General features: G+C 41.9%; 1 protein-coding gene across 1 annotated transcript; it reads left to right on the top strand.

The window, feature by feature from the left end:
* Window positions 1-1,363: 1,363 nt before the first annotated feature.
* RTCB (RNA 2',3'-cyclic phosphate and 5'-OH ligase) lies at window positions 1,364-23,893 on the top strand. Its single transcript, XM_003405316.4, has 12 exons — window positions 1,364-1,544; window positions 3,567-3,645; window positions 5,059-5,126; window positions 6,222-6,321; window positions 8,505-8,661; window positions 12,748-12,904; window positions 14,495-14,654; window positions 15,879-16,054; window positions 16,566-16,754; window positions 17,663-17,773; window positions 19,125-19,244; window positions 22,037-23,893. Exons 1-12 carry the CDS (start codon window positions 1,452-1,454, stop codon window positions 22,142-22,144), a joined length of 1,518 nt encoding a protein of 505 aa, XP_003405364.1. The 5' UTR covers window positions 1,364-1,451; the 3' UTR covers window positions 22,145-23,893.
* Window positions 23,894-25,072: the final 1,179 nt, after the last annotated feature.

A 25,072-nucleotide genomic window follows, 5' to 3' on the forward strand; every position in this document is an offset into this window, starting at 1 on the left:
GATAAAGTTCCTAACTTGATAAGATCTCTAACTTAGTAATTAAACCTTAAGCCAAGGAAATAGTCTTCATAGGGGGGTCTTGTCCTGGCTTTTAAATGTTAATAGAGACAGATAAAAAGACAAAAAGGGTATAAAACCCTAAGAAAACAACTATGGGGCTCTCAGATTCTCTCCGTATCTGAGTAGCCTGCTTGACACTCCCTAGTCAAGTGTACTTTTACTGCTAACCCTGTGTTTGCTAGTAAACCTTTGCTCATGTGGCACTGTTTGTCTCAGTGTTTGAATTCTTTCTTACACAGCAGACAAGAACCGAGGCCATTCTCCAGTAACATTTCCACCCAGAGACTAACGAAATGGCAGTTCAGAGTACTAAACCTAGATAATTCATAGTTGATAGTGGTATTTGTGTTGTTAGTGCACCTTAGCAATAGGGTGAAACTAGGTCAGGGGAAGAGGAAGGGGGAACAATTATGGATAATGTAAAAGCTGAATAGAAAACACAAACTTTGCTTTTGTAGAGCTTAAAATCTAGCGGGGGGATGGAAGGCACACACCAAGCCCTATTCTGGTTACCCCAAGAGGTTAAACCTCACAATCACTCTATGATCCTATTTTATAGATGACGATTCAGAGGGATTAATGACAAAAAGCTAGTATAACAGGTAGAAATTGAATCCAAGTCTTTCTGATTCCGAAGTTGTTGCTTTTTGTGTGAGGTAAAACTGGAAGCTGAAATCACTTAAAGTTCATTTACCAACTATGAACAAGAGATACTGAGTATGAAACCATGATCACGGAGGATTCAGTCATCAAAGAAGGCTGGACTGGGAAGCTCTGACGATCCACAGAGACAGTGATTTGCTATTTTTACAGCATATGCCTGGCCATAATAGATGTCTCTGTGAGTGTTTGTTGGAACGGATAATAAACTGTCATGCTACATTCTCTGGGATGCTCTCTTCGGACAGAAAAGTTACTTCATGCATCTCCACAAATTCCTCCTGAAACATTACAATTTTTCAGTTGTGATATTTATTTAAACCTTTCTCTTTCACAGCTGGCAGGCGTATACTTTTCCTTCCGCTGCTAGAAAGAGCCGGCTACAATGTAAACTCCAAACACGTATATTCACTAGAGCAGTTGGACCTGACCCAAATTTAATATGTTTTCATGATTCAGAAAAGCACTTCCAAAACAAAGGGTAACTAGCGAATACTACCAACTACGATTTAGCTTAAGAAAACAACCAGAAGAGGTTCAAAAAGATAAACACTAGAGGGCAGTCTAACCTAACGGGAGAAAGTGATGCAAAGAGTTTCGAGCCTCGGCGCTTGCCGTTGCCCACCCTGCCGGCCGAGCCGACCGCGCTTGCGCACTGAGGGCCAGAAGGCTGTTCCTGAGGCAGCGGTATAGCGCGGCATCTCTTCAGAGCGGACGCGGGAGTCGCCGCCATGAGTCGCAACTATAATGATGAGCTGCAATTCTTGGATAAAATCAACAAAAATTGCTGGAGGATCAAGAAGGGCTTCGTGCCTAACATGCAGGTGAAGTGGGGGAGGGGACCCGGCAGCGGGAACTTCCGGGTTCGGGGCCCCCTGCGCCTCCTTCCCGGGCCCGGCCCGGCTTCCTGCCTCCTCCGCGCCCCCCTGAGCTGGGCCGGCCACTGCCCCCACCCCGGCTCCTCCCGACCCCGGGGTAGCGCACCCTGCGGCGACTCCACTTCTCCACAGGAGCGGTCCCCAAGCCACGAGGGACAAGCGGAGCAGCATATGTCAGGGGAATCCGAGTACATACGGAATTGGCGCTTGCAAACCGTTTTCACACAGGAGTTAATTGTTATAAAAGCACTGGAGGGTGTGTTAATGTCTCTGAGCTTCAGAGTCGTCATCAGTCTTGTCCTGAGTGGCACAGCCGATCGGGGTACAGCTGCTGCGTCTGGAACTTAGCCTTCTGAGTCATGCTGCTCGTTTACGTGACGCTTACAGACTGTTGGCTGAACCAAGTTACTGGCGTTCGCTGCTCCAAGTTGGGTTTTGTTAAAAAGTATTTTGTTTCTTACAGCAGCGTAGAGGATTAACAGGGTAGAGGTGGGTTTTTTAAAACATTTACAGAAGAAGGACTCTGAGGGTCAGATGAGTAACAGCGACCTCAATCCTCTCCCCGCTTAGTAAGAAGCTCAGCCAGGACCTGATGCCCAGTTCAGCTCGTGTTCCTCCGACTGATGATGCCTCCCATATGGAGACTTGGGAACCCAAGCCCAGAACGTGTGAAAGCCTGGCCTCACCGTGTGACTTGGGCTTCATCACCACTTGTGCTCAGTATTCTCTGTTAAAGAAAGCAGGTGTGAGGTTTTGGTGCACGTGTTATTAAATGGCCTGTGAAATCCTTTAAGATGCCCAGGCAAGTGCACTGAAAGTTTGCAGTTCTGTGTCTGGGTGAAAAAAATCCTGACTTTTATTCAATTTTAACGCTTAGCGAATGTCCCTTATGAGTGAAAAACACTGAGCTAGATACTGAGAGGAGAGAGAAGCCCACAGTGATAAGACTCCTTTCTGCTGTTTTCTATTTGGCCAGATCTTTGTATGGAATCAGAGTCCCTGAAGGAAGAAAAAGAGAATTAGTACCACCATGTTAAGAGTGTGATAACACACTGTCATTGTCCAGCAGCAATTCTTTAATATAAAAACCGAAGTTTTTTATATAAAACAAAAAAGCCAAACCCATTAGCATCAAGTCGATTTCAACTATAGCAGCCCTATAGGACAGATAGGACAAGGTAGAACCACCCCAGAGGGTTTCCAAGGAGGGGCTGGTGGATTCAAACTGCCGACCTTTTGGTTAGCAGCCGAGCTCTTAACCACTGAGCACACAGCTACCTGTTAGAATTTTTACTCATTATTTATGTAAATATAAAACCAAAAAAACCAAACCCACTGTCTTTGAGTCAATTCCAACTCATAGTGACCCTATAGGACAGAGTAGAACTGCCGCCATACAGTTGCCAAGGAGCACCTGGTGGATTCCAACTGCTGACCTTTTGGTTAGCAGCTGTAACTCTTAACCACTGTGACACCAGGGTTTCCTATGTAAGTATAGATTTGTAAATCAGCGTGGGACACAATAAATATAATTTGCTGTTGATTTAAAGACAGAAAAAAACACACTAAGGTCAGATGACTTTGTTTTTATTTTAGAATTTGAGTTGTAATTCTTCTGTATCTTCAAAACCCATTGATAGTTTAGAAGCACAAGAGTACTGAGACCTTTTGCCTTGATGAGGGTATAGTTGGAAGACTTCTTTATCACAAAGGGAAGAAAAGTGTTATCTATACACAAAACAATTTGTGAACTTTGCAGAATACATTTTAAAGGTATATTTAAAGATGGGAGCATCGTGTAGTTTTTGATAAGAAGTTTTGTGCTTGTTGAAGGTAACATGGAAGTGTTTTATTAAGGAGTAAAGCAAAAAAGTCAATAAGCACTACATGCAGTGTTTGTATTCTAACCAGTGCCTGTCTGTTGTGTACACTTGCTTGAACATAGCCTTTCTTTTTGTTTGGTGCCAGGTGGAAGGAGTTTTCTATGTGAATGATGCCTTGGAAAAATTAATGTTTGAGGAGTTGCGGAATGCCTGCCGAGGTGGTGGTGAGTACCTTACAGTATCACGTGTGGTGGTACAAGCAGTGTCTTCCCTGTGGCCTGAGAAAACAGTAATTCAAATGCAATTTTAAAATACGGAAATATTGTCAAGCAACGATCAAGACTTGAAATGAGGCGAAAAAGCTTTACCTATTTACAATCACAATCAGTTAGCCACTTGGCCTTGTGCCTAGTGGTTTATTTCTCAGTAGTAGCAAGAACTACCGTTTACTGAGAGCTTACTGTGTGGTGAGCACTTTAGAATCAGAATTCATATCTAGGAGTGTCTGACTTCAGTATTTTTAACCAGTATACCATTGTTTTCAGTTGCCATTGAGTTCGTGCATGAGTTGGAAACTGCTCCATAGGTTTTCAAATCTGTGACCTTTTGAAAACAGATCGTTAGGCCTGTCTTCCACGGGACCTCTGGGTGGGTTTGAACCATTACTACTTCCCTGTAGTAATCAAGCGCTTTACCATGTGCACCACCCAGAGATTCCCAGCAGTACACTAGCCTCACTGAACTCTGTAAAGTAGGGCTGATTACACCAGCCTCACTGAACTTCAGTTATGTCATCTGTGAAGTAGGGCTTATTACACCAGCCTTACAGAGCTGCAGCGAGGGTTAGAGATAAGTGTATAAAGCTCTGATATGCTCTAGCAATGGTGTGTGTGTGGTGTGTGCCATTAAGTCAGTTCTGACTCAGCAACCCTGTAGGAAAGCAGGAAACCTATGGGGTTTCCAAGGCTGTAATCTTCGCAGAAGCAGACTGCCACATCTTTCCCCTGAGGAGGGTTCGAACTGCCAACCTTTTTGTCAGCATTCAAGCGCTTAAACACTTCGCCACAGGGTTCCTTCTAACGGTGGTGGAGGAGTAAAAATCATCTAGTTTTAACCCTTTTCTGTTTTAGGTCAACAAACTAATTTTAGGTCGGCACCCCTCTCCCCAGGTCTAGGGTGACACAGCTACCAAGTGAAACCCAAATCCCCGGCTGTCTCCCCAGCAATTCCCCTCCTCTGCCACATTGTCCTTCTTCGTCACTTCAGATCAAACCACCGTTGTTTTTGTTTTTTAATAACTTGAATTTTTGAATGACTACATTTTTTTACATTGACAACGTAAAGTTTAACAGTTATGTTTCACATCTCCCAGGACAGCATTTGCAGACTTCCTTGTGGCTTACACAGAACCCTGGCAGCATGTGTGATTAGTCGGTTGCGCTCACCACCTTTCCTGGGTATACGACTCCTCCTTCGAGAAGCTCCCTCCCACTTCTGTCAGACATCTTTTTATGCTTTGTTGCCTTAGTGGCCCTATCCACTTCCCCTTCATTTAATGCAATCTAGAAATGCATGAGTATACCTAATGCTGAAAATCAAACATGTCTTCTTTCCTAATGTTGAATCTTTATCTCCAGGTGTTGGTGGCTTCCTGCCAGCCATGAAACAGATTGGCAATGTGGCAGCCCTGCCTGGGATTGTTCATGTGAGTCAGTCCAGAGTCTTAATCATTTTTATTTCTTACTCTGAAAGTTTGTTAACTGGGTGAATATGAGGTCATGCTTGACTGATAGTGGTGTCACCTAGGCAGTGACCTTCGAATATCTTGAAATAACTGTGGACTTAAAGAAGTCATCTAGTGTGGATAACAGCTCAGTTTCTGGTTCCTGTGGCTAGAACCTATGCACTCTCAAGAACTTAGAAGTGGTTCTTAGGTTTTCTTGTTTCTTCGTAATACACCATTACTCCTAGATCAGTGTATCGCTATCGTAAGTTTCACTGTAGCCCTGTTCAAGAGGAGGGTTGGAGAATAAGTAGAAAAGGGTTTAAGGGTTAAGTCTGAGTGGAGGGAGAGAGGGCAGCATAGCTCTTCTGGACATGATTGGAAAAGGAGCGTGGTGGCAATAACGTGGACAGCTGGATGGTGCAACCCCACATTCACATTCTGCCATTAGAGGTAGATGTTGGAAAAGAATCTGTCTATTCAGCAAACAGTTTTTTGAGGTCTTTAGGCCAATTGCAGTGCTGGCCACTTGTGGGGGAAATAGAATGACCTGGCTTGTGCATTTAAGGAAATCATAAGTGTTAAGATGTCTCCATATCTTTCTGTATTTGACCCACGTTCTTCCTGGGTTGGAATCCTTCTCCAGGCTCCAGATTTTGAAAGTATATTCATAAGATCAAATGGGTTACATTTGTCTGTGATGGTTTAAATGCTCCAGACCTACACAGATTGTTCCCCTTCTGTTAACTGACATGAGCACAATTTATCAGTGCTTTAAGATCACCTGTAAAATGTGATAATACATTAAAGTCGGTATATGGTCTTACATCATGTTACTCTGAAGCTTTTCTGTTTCGGGGTTTCTTAGTTAGTGGTCAGACTTTATGGAAAGGATTTTCTCATATATTTTGCTTTGTGCTTAGGAGTTTTCACACCTAATTTCCTCCAATAGAGATTTCATGGAAATGGAATCTGGTTTTTGGGAAAGCTTCAGCCTGCAGCCTTTTTGGGAACCACTATTGGGTCCATCAGTGCCAGAGTGAGAAAGTTCTGTTTCATCTTCTGGTTCTCTTTCAGCGTTCCATTGGTCTTCCAGACGTCCACTCAGGCTATGGGTTTGCTATTGGGAATATGGCAGCCTTTGACATGAATGACCCTGACGCAGTGGTTTCACCAGGTAAGTTCACTGTGTACACATGTGTGCTGTCAGGTTTGCGGCCTCTCTCCATGAGCCTTATCTTTCTGAAACAAGGCACAGCTTCTCTTTTTGTATACCTCAGTGTCATCATATTGTCATTTCTTTTCCTCTCATTTACTGAGAGAGTTGGTTATGATCACTCAGAGGTTATTAAGTATCAAACAAAGCATATATATTTATTGAAAATTTATTGGGCTCCTACTATATGCCAGGCATTGTTCAGACACGGATTGACACAATGACTGCAAAAATGGGCTCAAACACAGGAACAATTAGAGAATGACACAGTACTGGGCAGTGTTTCTTTCTCTTGTACATAGGGTCACTATCAGTCGGAACCAGTTCAGTGGCACCTAACAACAACAGCAACATTCAGGTACAGGCTACAAAACAAACTGAAGCACTTTTCTGGCAAATTATTTGCCTTCATGTCTCAGTTATCTCATGGGCAAATCAGGGCTAATAACGTTACCACATAGCATTATTGCGAGGATTGAATGAGTAAAAACACGTAAAATATGTTGAACAGGGCTAGGTACGTAGGAAGTGTTCAGTAAGTGTTTATTCTCATCGTTACTCATCTCCTGTGCATCTTTTCTGCTGTGGGGTTCTCTCACTGACAGCATTCCATGCCAGAACTGAGATCTTTGCTTTCTGAAGGTCTGAGTTAAAAATGAAAGTTTAAATTGCATCTTGAGAGTACTGCCTTTGGCAGTGGTAGACTAAGTTCCTTCAGACCAATCCCAACTGAAGATAACTAGAAAGGCTGGGTGAACATAAATGTTTGCCATACTAGAAATAAAAACAAGAATACACAAGTACATGTTTCGTTATCCATCAGCACAAAGATGTCATCACGTATTGTGTAGCCTTTGGGAAACTTTACACTCGTAAGAGAATGAGAATTTACAATGCAAATAATGTCTCAGCAGTATTATAAAAGTTAAGTCTTACAGAGCTGAAAGGGTCTTTCCCTCCCACGTCCCAGGCATTTCTGGACCACACTCTAAGAACCACTGATACAGAGGGTGTTATCTCTGGAGTTAAGTTGGAAATTGTCAAAAAAAAAAAAACTATAAGTCATATATTTGGAAATCAAACAGTATGCTTTTAAATAACCAGTAGTGCAAGAAAAATAACAAATTAGAAAACGTTTTTCTAATGTTTGATAAAACCAAACCAGTTACTGTCGAGTTGGTTCAGACTCATGGTGACCCTAAATGTTGCAGAGCAGAACTGCACTCCATATGGTTTTTAATGGCTGTGATCTTTTGGAAGTAGATCACCAGGCCTTTCTTCTGAGGTACTTCTGGGTGGATTCAAACTGCCAGCTTTTTGGTTAGTAGCCAAACACTTAACCATTTACACCACCCAGAGATTCCATTAATAAAAAATGTTGTCAGGTGCTGTCGAGTCGGTTTCAGCTCATAGCGACTTCATGTTACATGGTAGAACTGTCACATAGGGTTTTCTTGGCTGCAATATTTACGGGAGCAGATCACCCAGAGCCACTGGGTGGGTTAGAACCACTAACCTTTGGGTTAGTGGCCAAGCGCTTAACTGTTGCACCACCAGGGCTCCTTTAGTAAAAAATACTTTTGTATAAAATTTGTGGGTTACTATTAATGCCCTGCTTAGGTGGCAAGTTATAGCCTTACATGCACAAATGGAGAAAAGAAAAGCGGAAATATCAGTACCTGAGCATTCATCTGAAAAAGTTAGAGAAAAAAACAACAAATTAGACGCAAAGTGAAAGGGTGAAATAACAGCAAATGTTACTAAATGAATAGATACACGATAGAAAGATCAACAAAGTCAAAAGTTGGTTGTTTGGAAAGATTAATAGAATTTATAATTCTGTCAAGAGTGGTCAAGAAGAAAGGCACCTAAATCACATTCTGATCTCATCTCTCCTAGGTGTTCCTTAATGGTTGTTCATTACTGCCTTCCTGGCCCATAAATTACCCTTAATATGTTTGTTACTTTTGATTGTCTTGGTGTCATCAAACTTTCCCCGACAAAACCATTTTGATGGGCACTGTAAAACATAGTTATCTTCACTAAAATGACTGTCTTTTTTAACCCTATATTAATAGAAGCTGTAGGTAGCAATTCCCAACCGCTTGGTTTTGTTAATTGACTGACTTTTCTCTGTTCTGTAGGTGGCGTCGGATTTGATATCAACTGTGGTGTCCGTTTGCTGAGAACCAATTTAGATGAAAGTGATGTTCAGCCTGTGAAGGAGCAACTTGCCCAAGCTATGTTTGACCACATTCCTGTTGGGGTGGGATCAAAAGGTGTCATCCCAATGAATGCCAAGTAAGAGCACAAGCTTCCAGTAAATGGAATGAGAGCGGTCATAACTGAATGGCCATCGCATTCACAGCCAGTGTGGGACACCTGGGAGGTGGTGGAGTGTTCAGGCACTTTTTAGGAAGTGGTAACAAATTGTTTAAGTGCTAGGTCCACCTTGTTTATTAGAGACTTTAGTTAACTGATACTCATTGTAATGGAACAATAGCCACTGATGCTTACTGAGCACTTGCTATATGTAAGGCCCTGTGCCATAGTGTACCTGCATCATATTTCATGTAGAAGATAATCCTAATGTTATCCCTAATTTATAAGGAAACGGGTTTAGAGAAATAATTAATTAGTTCAAACCAAGGATCCTTTGACTTGAGACACTGTATTCTGAACTCCACTGCCTTTTGTCAGTCAACCTGATAAATTCATCCAGAACCTTCCATCTTAGACGATAGAATGTGTTTTTCAGCTTGTTGTTGTTTGCTGTCGAGTCAGTTCCAACGTACGGTAATGCTATATGACAGTAGAACTGCTCCGTGGGGTTTCCTAGCCTGAAATCTTCACGGGAGCAGATCACCAGGTCTTTTCTGCAACAGAGCCACTGGGTGGGTTCAAACCACCAACTTTTTGGTTGCCAGCCAGGTGCTTAACCATGGCGCCACCAGGACTTCTTGTTCTTCAGCTAGGGTGTTACATATTTCTAAAGTAGAGAATTAATCACAAAGCTACAGTATACCGTTCAGGTGGCCGTTGACAGTTGTGCTGTGTCGTAGCTTATGTAAAGCAGCGCACCTGAAACTTCGCAGGGTACTTCAATAGCAAAGAGTGTGCCCAACAAGTATGTTCCTTTGCAGTCTTCTGTTTTATCTCTAAAATTCATGTGAATTTTACATTTTTTTTCAAATAGGCATATGCTAACATTAGAATGTTTTCAGCTACCACCACCAGTTGTCATCGAGTCAGCTGCTACTCATGGCAACCCCATTTGTGTCAGAGTAGCACAGTGCTCCATGGGATTTTCACTAGCTGAATCTGTGGCAATAAATTGGCAGGCCTTTCTATCAAGGTGCTATTACCTCGTACTACAGCTGCACCCTGCAACGTAAAGAAGTAAAATTTGCACTCCTGGAAAATTTGGAAGATGCTTGTTCTGTGGCTTCATGTGACCCTGATGTGCAGCCCCACTTTGAAAAGCATACATGGAACATAAATTCCAAGCATCTTTACAGATATTTTAGATAGGAATTTTAGTAACGTTTGAAACACGCCATCTCCACAAGCCCAAACTGACTCAATAGCAACCAGCAACAGCAGCGTTTGAAACAGTCTGTCATATGGGGGAGTGGGGGTCATGGGGAAAGAACATTGAAAATACAGTCTTTGTAGTGTTTTGGAATAGGCCTTGACTGAAATGAAGGTCAAAGCTTTTCCTCTCTAACGGTTTAATGTATGCTTACCTCAGCTTCAAAATGCGGGTGCAATAAAGCCACGTGGTGCTTCTATCAGAGTGGGGGTGGGTCTTAAAACCTGGGTCATTCCAACTCATAGCAACCCTATAGGACAGAGTAGAACTGCGCCGAAGGGTTTCCAAGGCCGCAGTCTGTAAGAAAGCAGACAGCCACATCTTTCTCCAGTGGAGTGGCTGGTGAGTTTGAGCCTCCCACCCTTTGGTTAGCAGCCAAGCTCTTAACCAGTACACCACCAGGGCTCCTTGAGGAAATTGAGATACCTTTAATTTATCATTTGACTGTAATGTTTCATAAATTATTAATGAAAGCAGGTAATTGATAAAGTTCATGGTAGATACTGCTACATGATTATGTTTATAAATTTTCTTTGGCTGCTTGAGAACCACCTCACAGAATTCAGGATCAGAGAGGCAAATCTAATGTAAAAATGTTTTAAGAAGTACAAGGGGTTTATAAATGTCAGGTAGAATTATAAACCCATTGCCACTGAGTCAATTCCTACTCATAGCGACCTTAAAGCACAGAGTAGAACTGCCCCAAAGGGTTTCCAAGGGTGCCTGGTGGATATGAACTGCTGACCTTTTAGTTAGCAGCCGTAGCTCTTAACTACAGCACCACCAGGGTTTCCCAGGTAGAATTCTAGTCCTTCCTAATATGGCATTTACCATTTTATATTACAGTTACTTATGTGTTTAACTCCCACATGTACACCAGAGTTCCTTAAGGGCATAAATGATTTTGCAATTATTCATCAAACTGCTTCCCTCCATAAACTTGAGTTACTGAGTACGTAAGCTCTATCTAACCCCTAGCAATACTTGCTTTGTTGGAACTAGTCAATAAATTTAGTGTTCTGCTCTGCCTTTTGGAGATGTGATTGCCCTTTGGGGATGTGATCACCCTTAGTTTTTTTTTTTTTTCCTTTTGTACTTTAGATGAAGATTTATAGAATAAACTAGCTTTTTATTAAACAATTAGGACACATTTTGTAACATTGGTTACCAACTCCACGACATGTCACCACCCTCCCCTTTTCAACCTTGGGTTCCCTCTTACCAACTTTCCTGTCCCCTCTTGCCTTCTCATCCTTGCCACTAGGCTAGTGTGCCCATTTACTGTCATTTTGTTTTATGGGCCTGCCTGATATTTTTTGGCTGAAGGGTGAACCTCAATATTAACTTCATTACTGAGTTAAAAGGGCGTCTGTGGGCCATACTCTCAGGGTTTCTCTAGTCTCTGTCAGGCCAGTAAGTCTGGTCTTTTTGTGTGTAGGTGTGAGTTAGAATTGCGTTCTACATTTTTCTCCAGCTGTGTCTGGGATCCTCTATTGTGATCCCTGTCAGAGCAGTCGGTGCTGCCGGGCACCATCTAGTTGTGCTGGACTCAGTCTGGTGGAGGCTGTGGCAGTTGCAGTCCACTGGTCCCTTGGACCAGTCTTTCCACTGTGTCTTTGGTTTTCTTCACTTTCCCTTGCTTCATATGGCATGAGACCAGCAGAGTATCTTAGACGGCCACTCAGAAGCTTTTAAGACCCCACACACGACTCACCAAAGTAGAATGTAGAACATTTTCTTTATCAACTGTTACACCAATTGAGCTAGATGTTTTCCAAGACCATGGTCCCCACAGCCCTAAGCCCAGTAATTCAGTCCCTCAGGGAGTTTGGATGTGTCTATGGAGCTTCCATGACCTTGCCCTGGGCAAGTACTGGTAACCATCAAAGACTGTTTTCTTTTTGTGTAAACCTTTTCGTGAGTTTTTACAGTGGTGGTCTCATACAATATCTGTCCTTTTGTGGTTGGCTTATTTCACTCAGCATAATATCTTCCAGATTCATCCATGTTGTGAGATGCTTCACAGATTTCATCATTGTTCTTTATCGTTGTGTAGTATTCCATTGTGTGTATGTACCACAGTTTATCCATTCATCTGTTGATGGGCATCTAGGTCGTTTCCATCTTTTTGCTGTTGTGAAAATGCTGCAGTGAACATGGGTGTACATATGTCTATTCATGTGACAGCTCTTATTTCTGTAAGATATATTCCTAGGAGTGGGATTGCTGGATCATATGATGTTCCCGTTTCCAGCTTTCTAAGGAAGAGCCATACCATTTTCCGTAGTGGTTGTACATTTTGTATTCCCACCAGCAGCACGTAAGAGTTCCAGTCTCCCCACAGCCTCTCCAGCATTTGTTATTTTCTGTTTTTTTGATTCGTGCCAGTAATGCCAGGGTGAGATGGTATCTCATTGTATTTTTGGTTTCCATTTCTCTGATGGCTAGTGATTGCAAGCATTTGCTCATATGTCTGTTAACCGCTTGAATGTCTTCTTGGGTGAAGTGTCTGTTCATTTCCTTTGCCCGTTTTTTTAATTCGATTTGTCCTTTTGTTGTAGAGGTGTTCGATTTTCCTGTAGATTTTAGAGATCAGACTTTTGTTAGATTTGTCATAGCCAAAAATTTTTTCCTAGTCTGTAGGTTCTCTTTTTTACTCTTCTGGTGAAGTCTTTTGATGAGCATAAGTGTTTAAGTTTTAGGAGATCCCGCTTATCTAGCTTATCTTCTGGAGCAGTCTTAGGTTTTGACCTTTCTTTGCTGTGAAATGACTAGCACCTTATTACTTACTTCAGAGACTTGGAGGAGGCCTTGGAGATGGGTGTGGACTGGTCCTTGAGAGAAGGCTATGCCTGGGCCGAAGACAAGGAGCACTGTGAGGAGTATGGAAGGATGCTGCAGGCTGACCCCAACAAGGTTTCTGCAAGGGCCAAAAAAAGGGGCCTCCCTCAGGTAAGTCTCTTCAAGGGCAACACACTGTTTGTTTATACTTTGTTTTTGTTTGAAAAAAATTCTATTTTCCATATATCCCCAGGTCACTATGAGTCGGAATTGACTCAACGGCAGTGGGTTTGGTTTTCTTGGTTATATTAAAAAGAGTACAAATTGGTGGAATCATTTGGAAAAGGATAGTGATAATGGTTGCAGACCATGATGAACATAACGTCATTGAACTGTATCTGTGAAAAATATATTGGTGTGTGTGTATATATATATATATATGTATTTTACCACAATAAATAAATGGATGAGGGTTTCTGGGTCGAAGGAAGAAACTTATTTTGTTTATGCCTCATTCTTATTCTAAAAAGATGACAGGGGGTTGGAAATGTTTGTAAAATAAAACAAAATGTCATGAGTTAGAAGTGAATGGGGAAAAAATGGGATACGATATAAGGTTTATAACTTATGCCAACATTACGTATTTACAGTATAGATTTTGACGATGTATAAATTGGGCCCAGTGCTTGCTGCGATTTGAGATGGAAAGTGGGACACCGTGTCAGTGAGTGGTATTCATGAGATAAGAACACTCCAAAAAAACCAAACCCATTGCCATCGAGTCGATTCCGACTCATAGCAACCCTGTAGAACAGAGTAGAACTGCCCGCCAGGGTTTCCAAGGAGTGCCTGGTGGATTCCAGCTGCTGACCTTTTGGTTAGCAGCCGAGCTCTTAACCAAATTGCCACCAGGGCTCCAACTAATTGTGATGGCTTTGCCACTAGTTCACTGTGATCTTGGCGTGTCTCTTTGTCTCTCTGGATCTAACTCCCTCATCTGAAACTGGGATAGTTAAAAGTAGTTGGCTTCTAAAGTCTCTCCCAGCAGGGCACTCTGATTCTCCAAATCGTCCATTAGCCTCAATTTTAAACCAAAACCAAACCAAATCAGTTACCATCGAGTCAGTTCCAAATCATGGTGACCCCATGTATGTCAGAGTATAACTGTGCTGCCCCATAGGATTCTCAATGGCTGGTTTTTCAAAAGTAGATCACCACACCTTTCTTCCAAGTTACCTGTGAGTGAGCTCAAATTGCCAACCTTTCGGTTAGCAGCCAAGCGCTTAACTACTTGTGCCAACCAGGGGTGCCCAGCCTCAGGTATAGGATATAGTTTTTCAGTGACGGGTAATGGTGAGCATCATTAAACTCAGATGTTTCAAAAATCCTATTTGAACTTGGACCTTTTCTAAGATGCCATTTACCAGAGTCGATCACAAAATTTAACCCTTCTCATCGTGTCATTTAAAATGTCCTATGAGCCACATGATGATCTTCGCTATTGTCTTGGTTTGTGACGTATTTCATGTATGTGTACCCTAACTAGATTTATAATAACTTCAGGAGCTTGCCTACATTCGTTCCATTGTGTGGAATATTGCTTTAAATGAGTGAGGCGTTTCTGAAGCTTAGAAATGTGTTTGTTCTGTAAAACACGATTTGGGAATTGTTACGTCTTGCTTTTACAACTCTTTGTTTTTAAAATGATTTTTTTTTGACTGAACTAGAAGCCATTTTATCAGACCTTCTTAACATTTGCAGTTGGGGACCCTGGGAGCTGGCAACCATTATGCAGAAATCCAGGTTGTGGATGAGATTTTCAACGAGTATGCTGCTAAGAAAATGGGCATCGACCACAAGGGACAGGTGTGTGTGATGATCCACAGCGGAAGCAGAGGCTTGGGCCACCAAGTAGCCACAGGTATATTCGGTACATAATTATTTCATACAGTGGTGTTGTGGGAAGTTAAATGAAGTAATATGTGTAAAACACTTAAGTCAATGCCTGATGCTTAGTAAACACTGGATAAATTGTTGGCTCCAGTTGTCGTGTTTACCATTACTGGTTACTTTTTAGTGAGAAAATACTGATATCATGGAGTTTGTGAAGTAGACCTTCCTTCAGCAAATATATATTGGGTACCTACTCTGCAAGGTACTGTGTTATGATGGAATCAGTGATTCAGACAGCACTCTGCCCTCAAACTGTCTCGTGAGTCATACTTATTTAAAAAAAAAAAAAAAAGAAAGTAGGAATTAGTACTACTGGAGAGAGAAAATAAATATAACATACTTTAGAAAAAGATTTCAGGGATGGCTTCATGCACAGAACATTTGAGCCTGGCCTTGCAGTTTGGACAGTCAAACAAAGGGCAGTTGTGACAAAAAGACAGCATGAACAAAAGCAGGAGACAGGACAAGAGTGGGCAGGTTACTTTGGATGGCTCATAGGGTGTATGAGAGGGTTTGGAAATACATGAAATTATATACTTACATGGAAATTACTGTAAGCTTAAATAAATCTAATGTTATCATTTAGTCTTGTTTGTGCATTTCATCCTTGTAGAATTCAATAATTTATGCTAGGCTGGGCCTGGAGAGTATTTAATCTAGCAAATACAGGGAGCACTGACTAGTGTTTTTTAACATTCTCCCAAATACAGTGCTCTGCACCTTATCATGGATTTGAATCTCCTACAGAAGAGCTAAGATCTAGCAACTGGTCTCTAGCTCCTTTATATTAAGGCACTAAAAAAATTTTTCTTTTTTTAAAACCCTGATGGTAATGAAATGTATTTTACTGCTTCTATTCTCATTCATTCTCATCCAGAAGGAAATACAGTAACTAAGACCAGGTCATTGCTATTTATGTACACATCTCATTCTTCCCCTTAGAAGGCCAAGAGGTCCTGGAGGGCAGATGTTATCTTTGTAACCCACGTGGCGTGTGTCATAGGACTCTAACTGAGAACGTTGTTAATAACCAAATCTTGACTGAGCAAACAGATGGGCTCAGAAATACTTTACAGGGAAAGTTGTATTTTTCTTGTTGTATTATGGGTTTAACTGTAGCCTACTTTTGTGTAGTAAATCTGAATTGTAAAGGGACACCTGGCTGATGTGGGTCTGTTCTCTCTGGTTCCAGATGCACTGGTAGCCATGGAAAAAGCCATGAAGAGAGACAAGATTATAGTCAATGACCGTCAGCTGGCATGTGCTCGAATCGCTTCCACGGAGGGTCAGGACTACCTGAAGGGAATGGCTGCAGCTGGGAACTATGCCTGGGTTAACCGCTCCTCCATGACCTTCTTAACCCGTCAGGTGCTGCTGAAGTTGCTCTTTTAGTCCTAGTTGGTTATGGTGAAGTTAAGTGCTTGAAAACATAGAATAGTCAAATCAAAGCCTGTGGGATTTTGCTCTGGAAATATACATAACAAAATAGAATATTAGGAAGGTGTCCAAGCTTTTGGTGTCTTCATAAACTAAATCAGCAGGATATTGGTATTGGGTGTGGAGTGTAACGGAGGAGAGAAATCAAGAATTACTCCCAGAATTTGCCTTGAACAACAGAGTAGACAGAGGTGCCATTCACTGAGATTGAGAAGGCTCTGGGATCAAGAATAGCCAGGCAGCTTTTCAACCATAGTTGAAATTTATGGACCCAAGAATGGACTATATGGTCTCAGAGGCAGTTTTTGTCCTTTATGCAGTTAACAGTACGACACATTTGAACTCTTAAACCCCTCACTGCCTTCAAGAATAGACTGGCTAAAATCAATAAGATAGAGTCTGAAGAGTTCTGGCTGCTTTTAACTGAAGCTTTTTGTCTTAGGCCTTTGCCAAGGTCTTCAACACAACCCCTGATGACTTGGACCTACATGTGATCTATGATGTTTCTCACAATATTGCCAAGATAGAGCAGCACGTTGTGGACGGAAAGGAGCGGACGCTGTTGGTGCACAGGAAGGGATCCACCCGGGCTTTCCCGCCTCACCACCCCCTCATTGCCGTGGATTACCAGGTACAGAGCCCTGCACTTGTGGTTTTAAGATTGGAGGCGTGGTTTAGATAGTTCTACATATGGATGAATTTACAAACAGCAGTTATGAAAAGAAAACAGTCTCTCTTCCCTTGAGAACCGTGATTCCCATTCTCTGAAGCAGTGACTGTCCCCCTTCCCCCCGCCGCATCGTTTGTGCTTGCATTGTGCTCTTTTAAAACTGCCGTTGAGGTATATTTTACTGTGTTAAAATGAATTAGGAGGAGCCCTGGCGGTGTAGCAGTTAAAGCAATCCACTGCTAACCGAAAGGTCGGCAGTTTGAAACCACCAGTGGCTCCGAGGAAGAAAGATGTGGCAGTTTGCTTCCGTAGAGATTTACAGCCTTAGAAACCCTCAGGGGTTGCTGTGAGTCAGAACTGACTCTACGGCAGTGGGTTGAAATGAATTCAGATGATCTTCTTAAGGCCTTTGAATTACTGGATGACTTCCTAGAATATTACAAAGGCAGGGTTAAACTTGAATTGTCTGTTGAATTCCTCGTACCTTTCAGGTGTCTGGCTGTAGCAGAGTTGAAAGGCCTTTAGCCTGCCCTCACATTTTATAGATGAGAAAGCTGAGGCCCAGCGAGGGCGGGTGCCTTGCCCAGGATGGTCTTTATAGTAACTCTTCACTACACATTGGTATTTTGCTTTGCTTTTACATTCAGTCCGTCTTCTGCATCTTTGCTGGTCCTCACATTATTGCTTCCCCTCCCTCTTGCCAGTTATCAAAGAATGAACATAACTTCTTAATACCAGTGTAAGAGACACTGGGTTTAGAGGCCCAGGGTTCTCCTACAGTCCCACAGTGCAAGGAGAAATTCATATCTCAGGCATTAAAACTTAGGCTTTTCTGAAATCTAACATGTCTGACGTGTGTGCATCCTCAGCTCACTGGACAGCCGGTGCTCATCGGTGGCACCATGGGAACCTGCAGTTATGTACTTACTGGCACTGAACAGGGCATGACTGAAACCTTTGGAACCACCTGTCACGGAGCGGTAAGGAAAATGGAAGCTACTTAGAAATGGGTCTCTTCAGTTTAGTAATGATTTTGTGTTTGAACAGGCAAATGTACCTGACTGATCATTAACACAGTGGAGTTTTGGGTCTGTCGAGTCTCCTACTTTAAGAGCGAAGGTCTGTTCTTGATCTGTGCAAGTCCAGAAAATCCAGCCTGGAAAATTGTCACACTAGCTGAGCTTACCATTGATAACTGATACAGCTGCAGCGGGTGCAGATTGACATCACTGCAGATCTTAGTGATTCCCTGGAGCTGATCGTCTGCCAAATTGGCTCCTTCCTACCAGATGATCCACTCAAGATCTGGGAGGTGTCCCCTGCTTGCAAACCAGAGCCCACTGGGCTTGGTTTGCACACCCATTTCATCATGTTGCCTCTTACCTTCTAAGCCAGGAATCAGCAGACTTTCTGTAAAGGATAAGTAGTAAATATTTTAAGCTTTGTAGATTATATAGTCTCTATCACAGCTACTGAGCGTTGCTATTCTAGTAAGGAAACAGTCATAGACAAAATCCATAAAGAGAATGGACATGGCTATATTCCAGTTAGACTTCCTTTACAAAAACAGATTGCAGGCCAGTTTGGCCCTCGAGCCTGTAGTTTGCCAGCCCCTGTCCTAAGCCATCAGAGTGCCTAGCTGGTACTGGAGTGGGAAATAGAAACCGTCCAGAATAGTCTTCTCATAGAACAGACCCTCAAAGATACGTTTTAACCATTTTTTTTTTCTCTGATCCTTCTGATTTCCAGCTGCTTCCCAACTATAATTTTTCCTAGTGGTTCTCAATTGGATTTTGTGCCACCGCCACTCGATGACATTTGACAACATCTGAGTTTTGCCCCACTCCTCGGAGATAATTTTGATTGTCACAAAGGGGGCTGGTACTGACATCTAGTGGTAGAGGTCAGGGATGCACAGAACAGCCCCCACAAAGAATTACCTGGTCCAAACCGTCAGTAATGCTGAGGTTGAGAAACCTTTTTAAACCCGCAAAGAGCACAAAGTTTTTTAATAACAGGCATATTCTTGATAATTAGTAATTATATTTATATTGAATTCATCATTAATTCAACAATAGTTACAAATACACAGAACTTCATTTTAAATACAAAATGCTTTTGTATAAGTAGAAATTTATTTTCCAAAAGGATATGAAGTTATTTACAACAAAAGACACATAATAAGTTTGGTACAGTAGAACAAATTTGTTTTTTATTAACTGTTTTTAGCTTGAACGGATCAGGGACTCCTAAGGATCCCCATAGTTACTGGGATCGAGCATAACATGCAGCTGTCGTGTACAAAGTGAAGTTCATCCTTTTCCATTCTAGGGCCGTGCATTGTCTCGAGCGAAATCTCGGCGTAATTTAGACTTCCAGGATGTCTTGGATAAATTGGCAGATATGGGAATTGCAATCCGTGTGGCCTCACCCAAACTAGTAATGGAAGAGGTAAGTGAAATTTTTATAATTTTTCAGCAGAAAACTACTCACAGTTTGTGCCAGCATACTGAAACAACGGTTTTTGGTATTATTAGAAACGGTTTGTTTCTTAAAATGGCCTCATTTAGGATTTATCATTGTCTGCTCTTTGGTTTGGAGATTATTATAAGCCAAGTCCATAAAAATGTTTACCGCCTATGTACAGTCTCTGTGTACATGTTAAACTTTAAAGGTAGTTTGAACTAACACATTATAAACCTCCTTTTGCATAACTGTTTACTTACTGTTTACGCTTGGAAGCAATCTTCTGAAAAGGAGAGGAAATGTTTGGGAAAATGTAGTTTTGTTTGATTCACAGGGCAGTAAAGATTTAAATTATCTGTATGTATATGTACACATACAGATAATTAAATTAGAAGCAACATAACTCCTTTCTAAAATGTTTAAGAGAAAAGATAGTCATCAAGAAGCTCAGTGCCCTAACACAGCTGTTGTTGTTGTGCACAGTCAAGTCAATTCCAACTGATAGCGACCCTATATGACAGAGTAGAACTGCCCTATAGGGCTTCCTAGTCCGTAATCCTGACGGGAGCAGATCATGTCTTTTCTCCCATGGATCCCCTGGATGGATGTGAACCTCGTACCTTCTGGTTCGCAGCCAAGTGCTTAACCATTGTGTCACCAGGGCTCCCCTAACGCAACTACACTTCCGGTTGGGGATACTCACTGCTATTTTTTCCTGTAAGATCTGTTTAAGTTAGTTGTAATGGTAGTTTACAAACATTTTGGAGTCCATTTTTAATGTATATTAGTTTATATTGACTTCATAAGTGTTGTTTTCTAATGATTGCTGAATATTCCACCCAGCAGAGTGCTATACGTTTCTGTTCATGTTAGTGAGCAGTTAAATATTTCAACTCATAGCAACCCTATATGACAGAGTAGAACTGCCCCATAGGGCTTCCTAGTCTGTAATCCTGACAGAAGAAGGATTTTTGCTGTTTTATAAATTTTTGCTGTTTTATAAATATAAACTGCTCTGAGTATCTTCATGCATGAAGCTTTTTTCCAGATGTTCAATAATTACAGTATGATCCCAAAAGTAGAATTACTGCAGCAAATGGTATGACAGTGCTTTCTTGTTAAAAGAAGAGAAGGCACAAATGCAGATAGGCAGGGAAGATATGGAGAGAAAGTTTATGGAAATTGTATTCTGGTTGCTTCTACTCTTTTCAGTGCAATAGCAAACGTGTTAGTACCTAAGGGGATGTGCAAGCAGGTCTGAAACAGTCAACTGAGAGAGAGTAATTGGCCCAGTGGAACTTCAAATGATTGTCAGGCAGCACCCAGAGCCCACTTGAATTCAGTGATTGGATGCAGGCATAAATTAGGTGGTTCAGTTAGCTTTAACCAGATGTGTGGTTTGGCCAGGCAGGTATGGCACAGTGAAAGGAGCAAGCTTTTGAGGGCAATACAAAGGGATTGTTGGAGATGGGCTACAAGGGGGAGTGCACTGGAAAGCTAGGCTATGGTCACCAGCCTGGGGTGCCTGGAATTGAGATGACAGAGAAGTTGTGATCCTTGGTAATGACAGGCTCTGGTATGACCCTGAGAGTGGATGGTTGGGGGAGCAAAATCAATGTACCGGAAGGATCCGCTCCCTGGGTATTGAAATCATTCAGAATTAGAGCAGGAGAGGGTGGCAGAGAGCCAGAGTTGACCATCTTCAAATAGTAATGGAGAGTGATTCACAGTCTAGTATATAATTACAACAAGAAGAGGTGGTAGGTAGTCTAATATGATGACTACAAGATTCAAAACTGGGAGGTCTTAGGGAGGAGGGAGGGAGAATGGCCTGGAAACCACCATGGAGAGCAAGGACACTTATCCCACTTCTGAGTCCAACGGCATGACCCCGTTTGGGAAGGAAAACAGCCACCACTTCAGAAAAGCTGGAGGGGGATGCAATACTCTCAGGGGAGCCATGTTTCAGTGGAACAGGGGGGTGAAGGGAATGTTCAGAGCAGAGGGGGAGGATGGAAGGGAGTTTGCACTTGACTCACTGGAAGGAGTTCCCAAGGCCACAGTAGAAGTTTCAGAAACTGAAAGGAAATGGAATAGTACAAGAAGAGTGTATACAGAGCCCTGTTGGGATGGTCTCAGAGGCCTGAGCTGCTTGTGTTGACATGAGGGATAAAGAGTTTGGGTGATGAGATGAATTCTAAAGTTGGCAAGACAGTGAGTGTGGGTGGGAGGGAGGGGGGTTGGGGGTCTTGTTAGGAACCCAGAGAAATCTATCTGTACACACAAACACACACAAGTAATAGTTTATATTTTAATTTCTCTTATTATAGAGGTAGTATAAAGCGACTCAACAGCACTGGGTTTTGGGTATATGTTCATTGTGGTAATTTTGGCAACTGTAGAAATTTATAAAGAGAGAACGTTAAAATTACCAGTAACTCCACCATCCAGAGATAATTGCCACTAACATAATGGTTTGGCGCATTTCTTTTCAGTCAGGTATTGGTGTGTATGTTTTATGTTTTATTCAGTAATATTTACTGTTTTTCCTAGTTATGCAAGTAATACATGTTCTTCGGAGAAAATTTGGGAAATAATAGAAAAGATATACCAACATTAAGTGTAATCATTATTTTAATCTTTGTTAATTTGATAGGCCCCCCCCAAAAAAAAGTCAGTATTTTTAATTTATATTTCTTTAATTACCAGCGAAGTTTAATGCTTCTAAAGATTCCGTTTTGAGTGGACTGTTAAAGTGTTTAATTCCTCCCTTGTAGGCTCCTGAATCCTATAAGAATGTAACAGATGTGGTGAACACCTGCCATGATGCTGGAATCAGTAAGAAGACCATCAAACTGAGGCCAATTGCTGTTATCAAAGGCTAGAACCTTGACCAGGGCCCCCCGACACCCTAACCCTCACCAGCCCTGAAGTGGAAGTGGACTGAAACGCTCTTCAGACCTCAGACTTGAGAGACCTGGCCGTTTCCAAAGCGTGCAGCCCTAATTTCCTGACCCAAATGGCTGACAGGAGGCTGCTGCTCTCTGGGGCCAGTGTTGGAAGTTACCTTGGAGGAGTCACGTCGCCCCCATTTGGAAAGGGGCAGATAAACTTCTTCTTTGGTTGGCCATAGATTTTTAGGAAAATCTCTTAGGAGTTGGGGATGGGTTAAGAAATTGCCTTTACTCAGTCATAAAATTTTTGGTCAGAATTAATTTCCTTACACCAGGCTCTGTTTACATCTCAAGAAGTGTCATGAAAGATATCCTAGTAAACAAGAAAATTTTGGAATGTTTACTTTCTTCTTGTCCCTTCTTCAGTTTGTCCATTCATCCACCCACCTACCTACCCATGCCATCCCCCCATGCTGAGCAGAACTCTAAATACCACTCTCACTTGCAAAGTAAGATGATAATTGGGGTATTAGATGAATGGATAATTGGACAAATTGAGGGAGTGGTTGTGGAAGCATAGGAATAGGAGCCCAAGGGGGGGAATTTTTCAGAGGCTTATTACCTTCTCATTCTAAATACAAGGCAGAGTTTTGGCTTACCTGCAAAACGGCACCTAATCAAAATCTGTCATTGATTAGACCTGGCCTGGCAAACTCCTCTTGAATAATGCCATGCACAGCAGTAGCAGAGAACCCACACGTTATACCAAGTATCTTTACATTTCCTGATTGAATTATTATAAAAGCATTAAGTGACCAGAGCTGTGGCATTAATGGCTGGTCTACGTTAGGTCGACTAGTCTTGGGCCACCTAATCATTTCATGTTACGTACTGTGACACCTTGAAGAGTTAAAGGACCATAGCTACAGGTTACTGAAGCTTTGGTTGAGTCTGAACAGCCAGTAAAATAGAAAAATCTAATAAAGTTACAATATATTTATATGTTGTGCTTAGTATTTTATAGCTTAAGAAAATTAGTATTTGTACTTGATTCACTTTGGGCAGTGTTGGCTTTTCGCTGATTTTCTCCCAGGCTGCCTTTGGAGACTCGGCCTAAAAATATTCTTTCCTAAGACTTACCCCTCAGCGTAAAACCCCCATTGAGGTATCTTCTAGGTACTGCCATTTAGAAGGCTGGGGAAGAGTAGACTTACCCAGAAAATTGTATGAGACATGAAATACCATTTCTTTACTCGGAGCACTCAGTAACTTCAGTGTTTTTTCGATGGTAGAGTTTGAAAGGTATAAGTAAGTTAGAAATTTTAATGCAATCTTTATGGATTACTCATGTCCTCATACTGAATCAGCCACTTGTACACAGATGACTTAGGATGCAAACCTACGACCAAACACCAGGAGGCACTTGCAGGCCCTAGCAGGCGCTAGATTTTCTACAGATGAGGCAAGATTGGAGTGTCTGCATATAGGTTCAGCATAGCTGGGCTTACCTAATGACACACCAGGCAAACCTAACTCAAAGCAAGGGGCCCGCCCAAAGCTAACTGATGTCAGTGCGGGAAATGCTTAGATCGTCTTAAATACGTACAACTGAGTTTTATTAGGTGCTCTGAAAGTTACTGTTTGGGGACTGGAGACGGGAGCAGGTAGGAAGGCAGAAATAAGGAAAAGAATGGTTTATGCCATGGAGTTTCCTGCTTCAATAAACTTTTCTTGTATGTAGCTTCTCCAGTGAACTTGGCCTTACACATAACCATAGAAAGCAATGTCTAATACTTCAAGTTCAAAAAAAAGAAATTGTTCTAAAGATGTTATTTTCCCATGGGGGTGGGGAGGAGCCACTTAAAAATAAATGTTCAACTGAAGCTGAAGTAAAATTGTTTTTATTACCCCATGTAAACAAACTCCATGGCTGGACACATGTGTGTGACCTAGGAATGCCTCTCAAAAGGGCATTGTCACGGTCTTTCAAGCATGAAGCGTGTCTTAACTGCACATCTTGGGCCACTTTAAAGGCCTCTGAAGTTTGGTTTATAATTCACATTCTCAAAAACCCTGACATTACCATTCATGTCATCAGCATATCGTTGGGAAAACCAGTTCATGAGACATAAACAAAAATAGAGATACTCATTCGTTCTCTAATTGTGCACGAATATTTCCTGGAGCAGCAAGGGAGTAACACTGAACAGTGTCTTGCAGATCTTAAGATGCTCCCATTTCAGTCTTTATACTTCATGTAACCTTTGAAATCTTAAATCCAGGTAACTAAACATGCTTTTTCAGCTTTTCCTATTCTGCTTAAGATTATATTTTTCCTCGTGTTCATTTTATACCTTTTCTGTCATTTCTGAAAATTCTCTGCAAGCAGCATCACCTTTCGCTGAAACATTTACCACTCTGTCCCTGATACTCCAGTGCACCACTCAGCTCATTCTGTCTTATTTCTTAAGTCCTTTTGGCATGTGCTGCAGTGCTTGACCACGTGGCATTCGCATGGTGTCCAGAGAGCCTGAAGCCTTTGCGTCTGTCTGGATCTGTTGAGTCTGAAGATGCTGTTAAATGTCGGTCAGGGAATATAGAGGATGCCAGGTGGTTTTGATAGATTTTTTTTTTTTTGATAGATTTTTGATCATTAAAAATTCTTGCTCTAAAACTGATACCTGAAACCCCGGTGATCCAAAAAGATGATGTTATAAGGGGGCATGTGAAAGGAAAGCATGAGTGATGATTTCAGTTGGGCCTTGCAGGTAGGCAGTAAATCAGTGCCAGGCACACTGCAGGTATTTAACACGTTCAAGATTACCATCATTTGTGCTTTGCAGTTTATCAAACATTTTCACAAACATTTTTGGTCCTTAATGAAGTAGGGAGGGAGGATTGTGTGAGCCACTCACTGGG

This window comes from Loxodonta africana, chromosome 4 (assembly GCF_030014295.1).
Source record: "Loxodonta africana isolate mLoxAfr1 chromosome 4, mLoxAfr1.hap2, whole genome shotgun sequence".
NCBI classification, from domain to species: domain Eukaryota; kingdom Metazoa; phylum Chordata; class Mammalia; order Proboscidea; family Elephantidae; genus Loxodonta; species Loxodonta africana.

Excerpts from the sequence above, each read along its gene's own strand:
- RTCB (XM_003405316.4), top strand. The coding sequence starts at position 1,452 with ATGAGTCGCAACTATAATGATGAGCTGCAATTCTTGGATAAAATCAAC. Across the intron at positions 1,545-3,566 it reads GCTTCGTGCCTAACATGCAG|GTGGAAGGAGTTTTCTATGT; the intron begins GTGAAGTGGGGG and ends GTTTGGTGCCAG. Across the intron at positions 8,662-12,747 it reads GTCATCCCAATGAATGCCAA|AGACTTGGAGGAGGCCTTGG; the intron begins GTAAGAGCACAA and ends TACTTACTTCAG.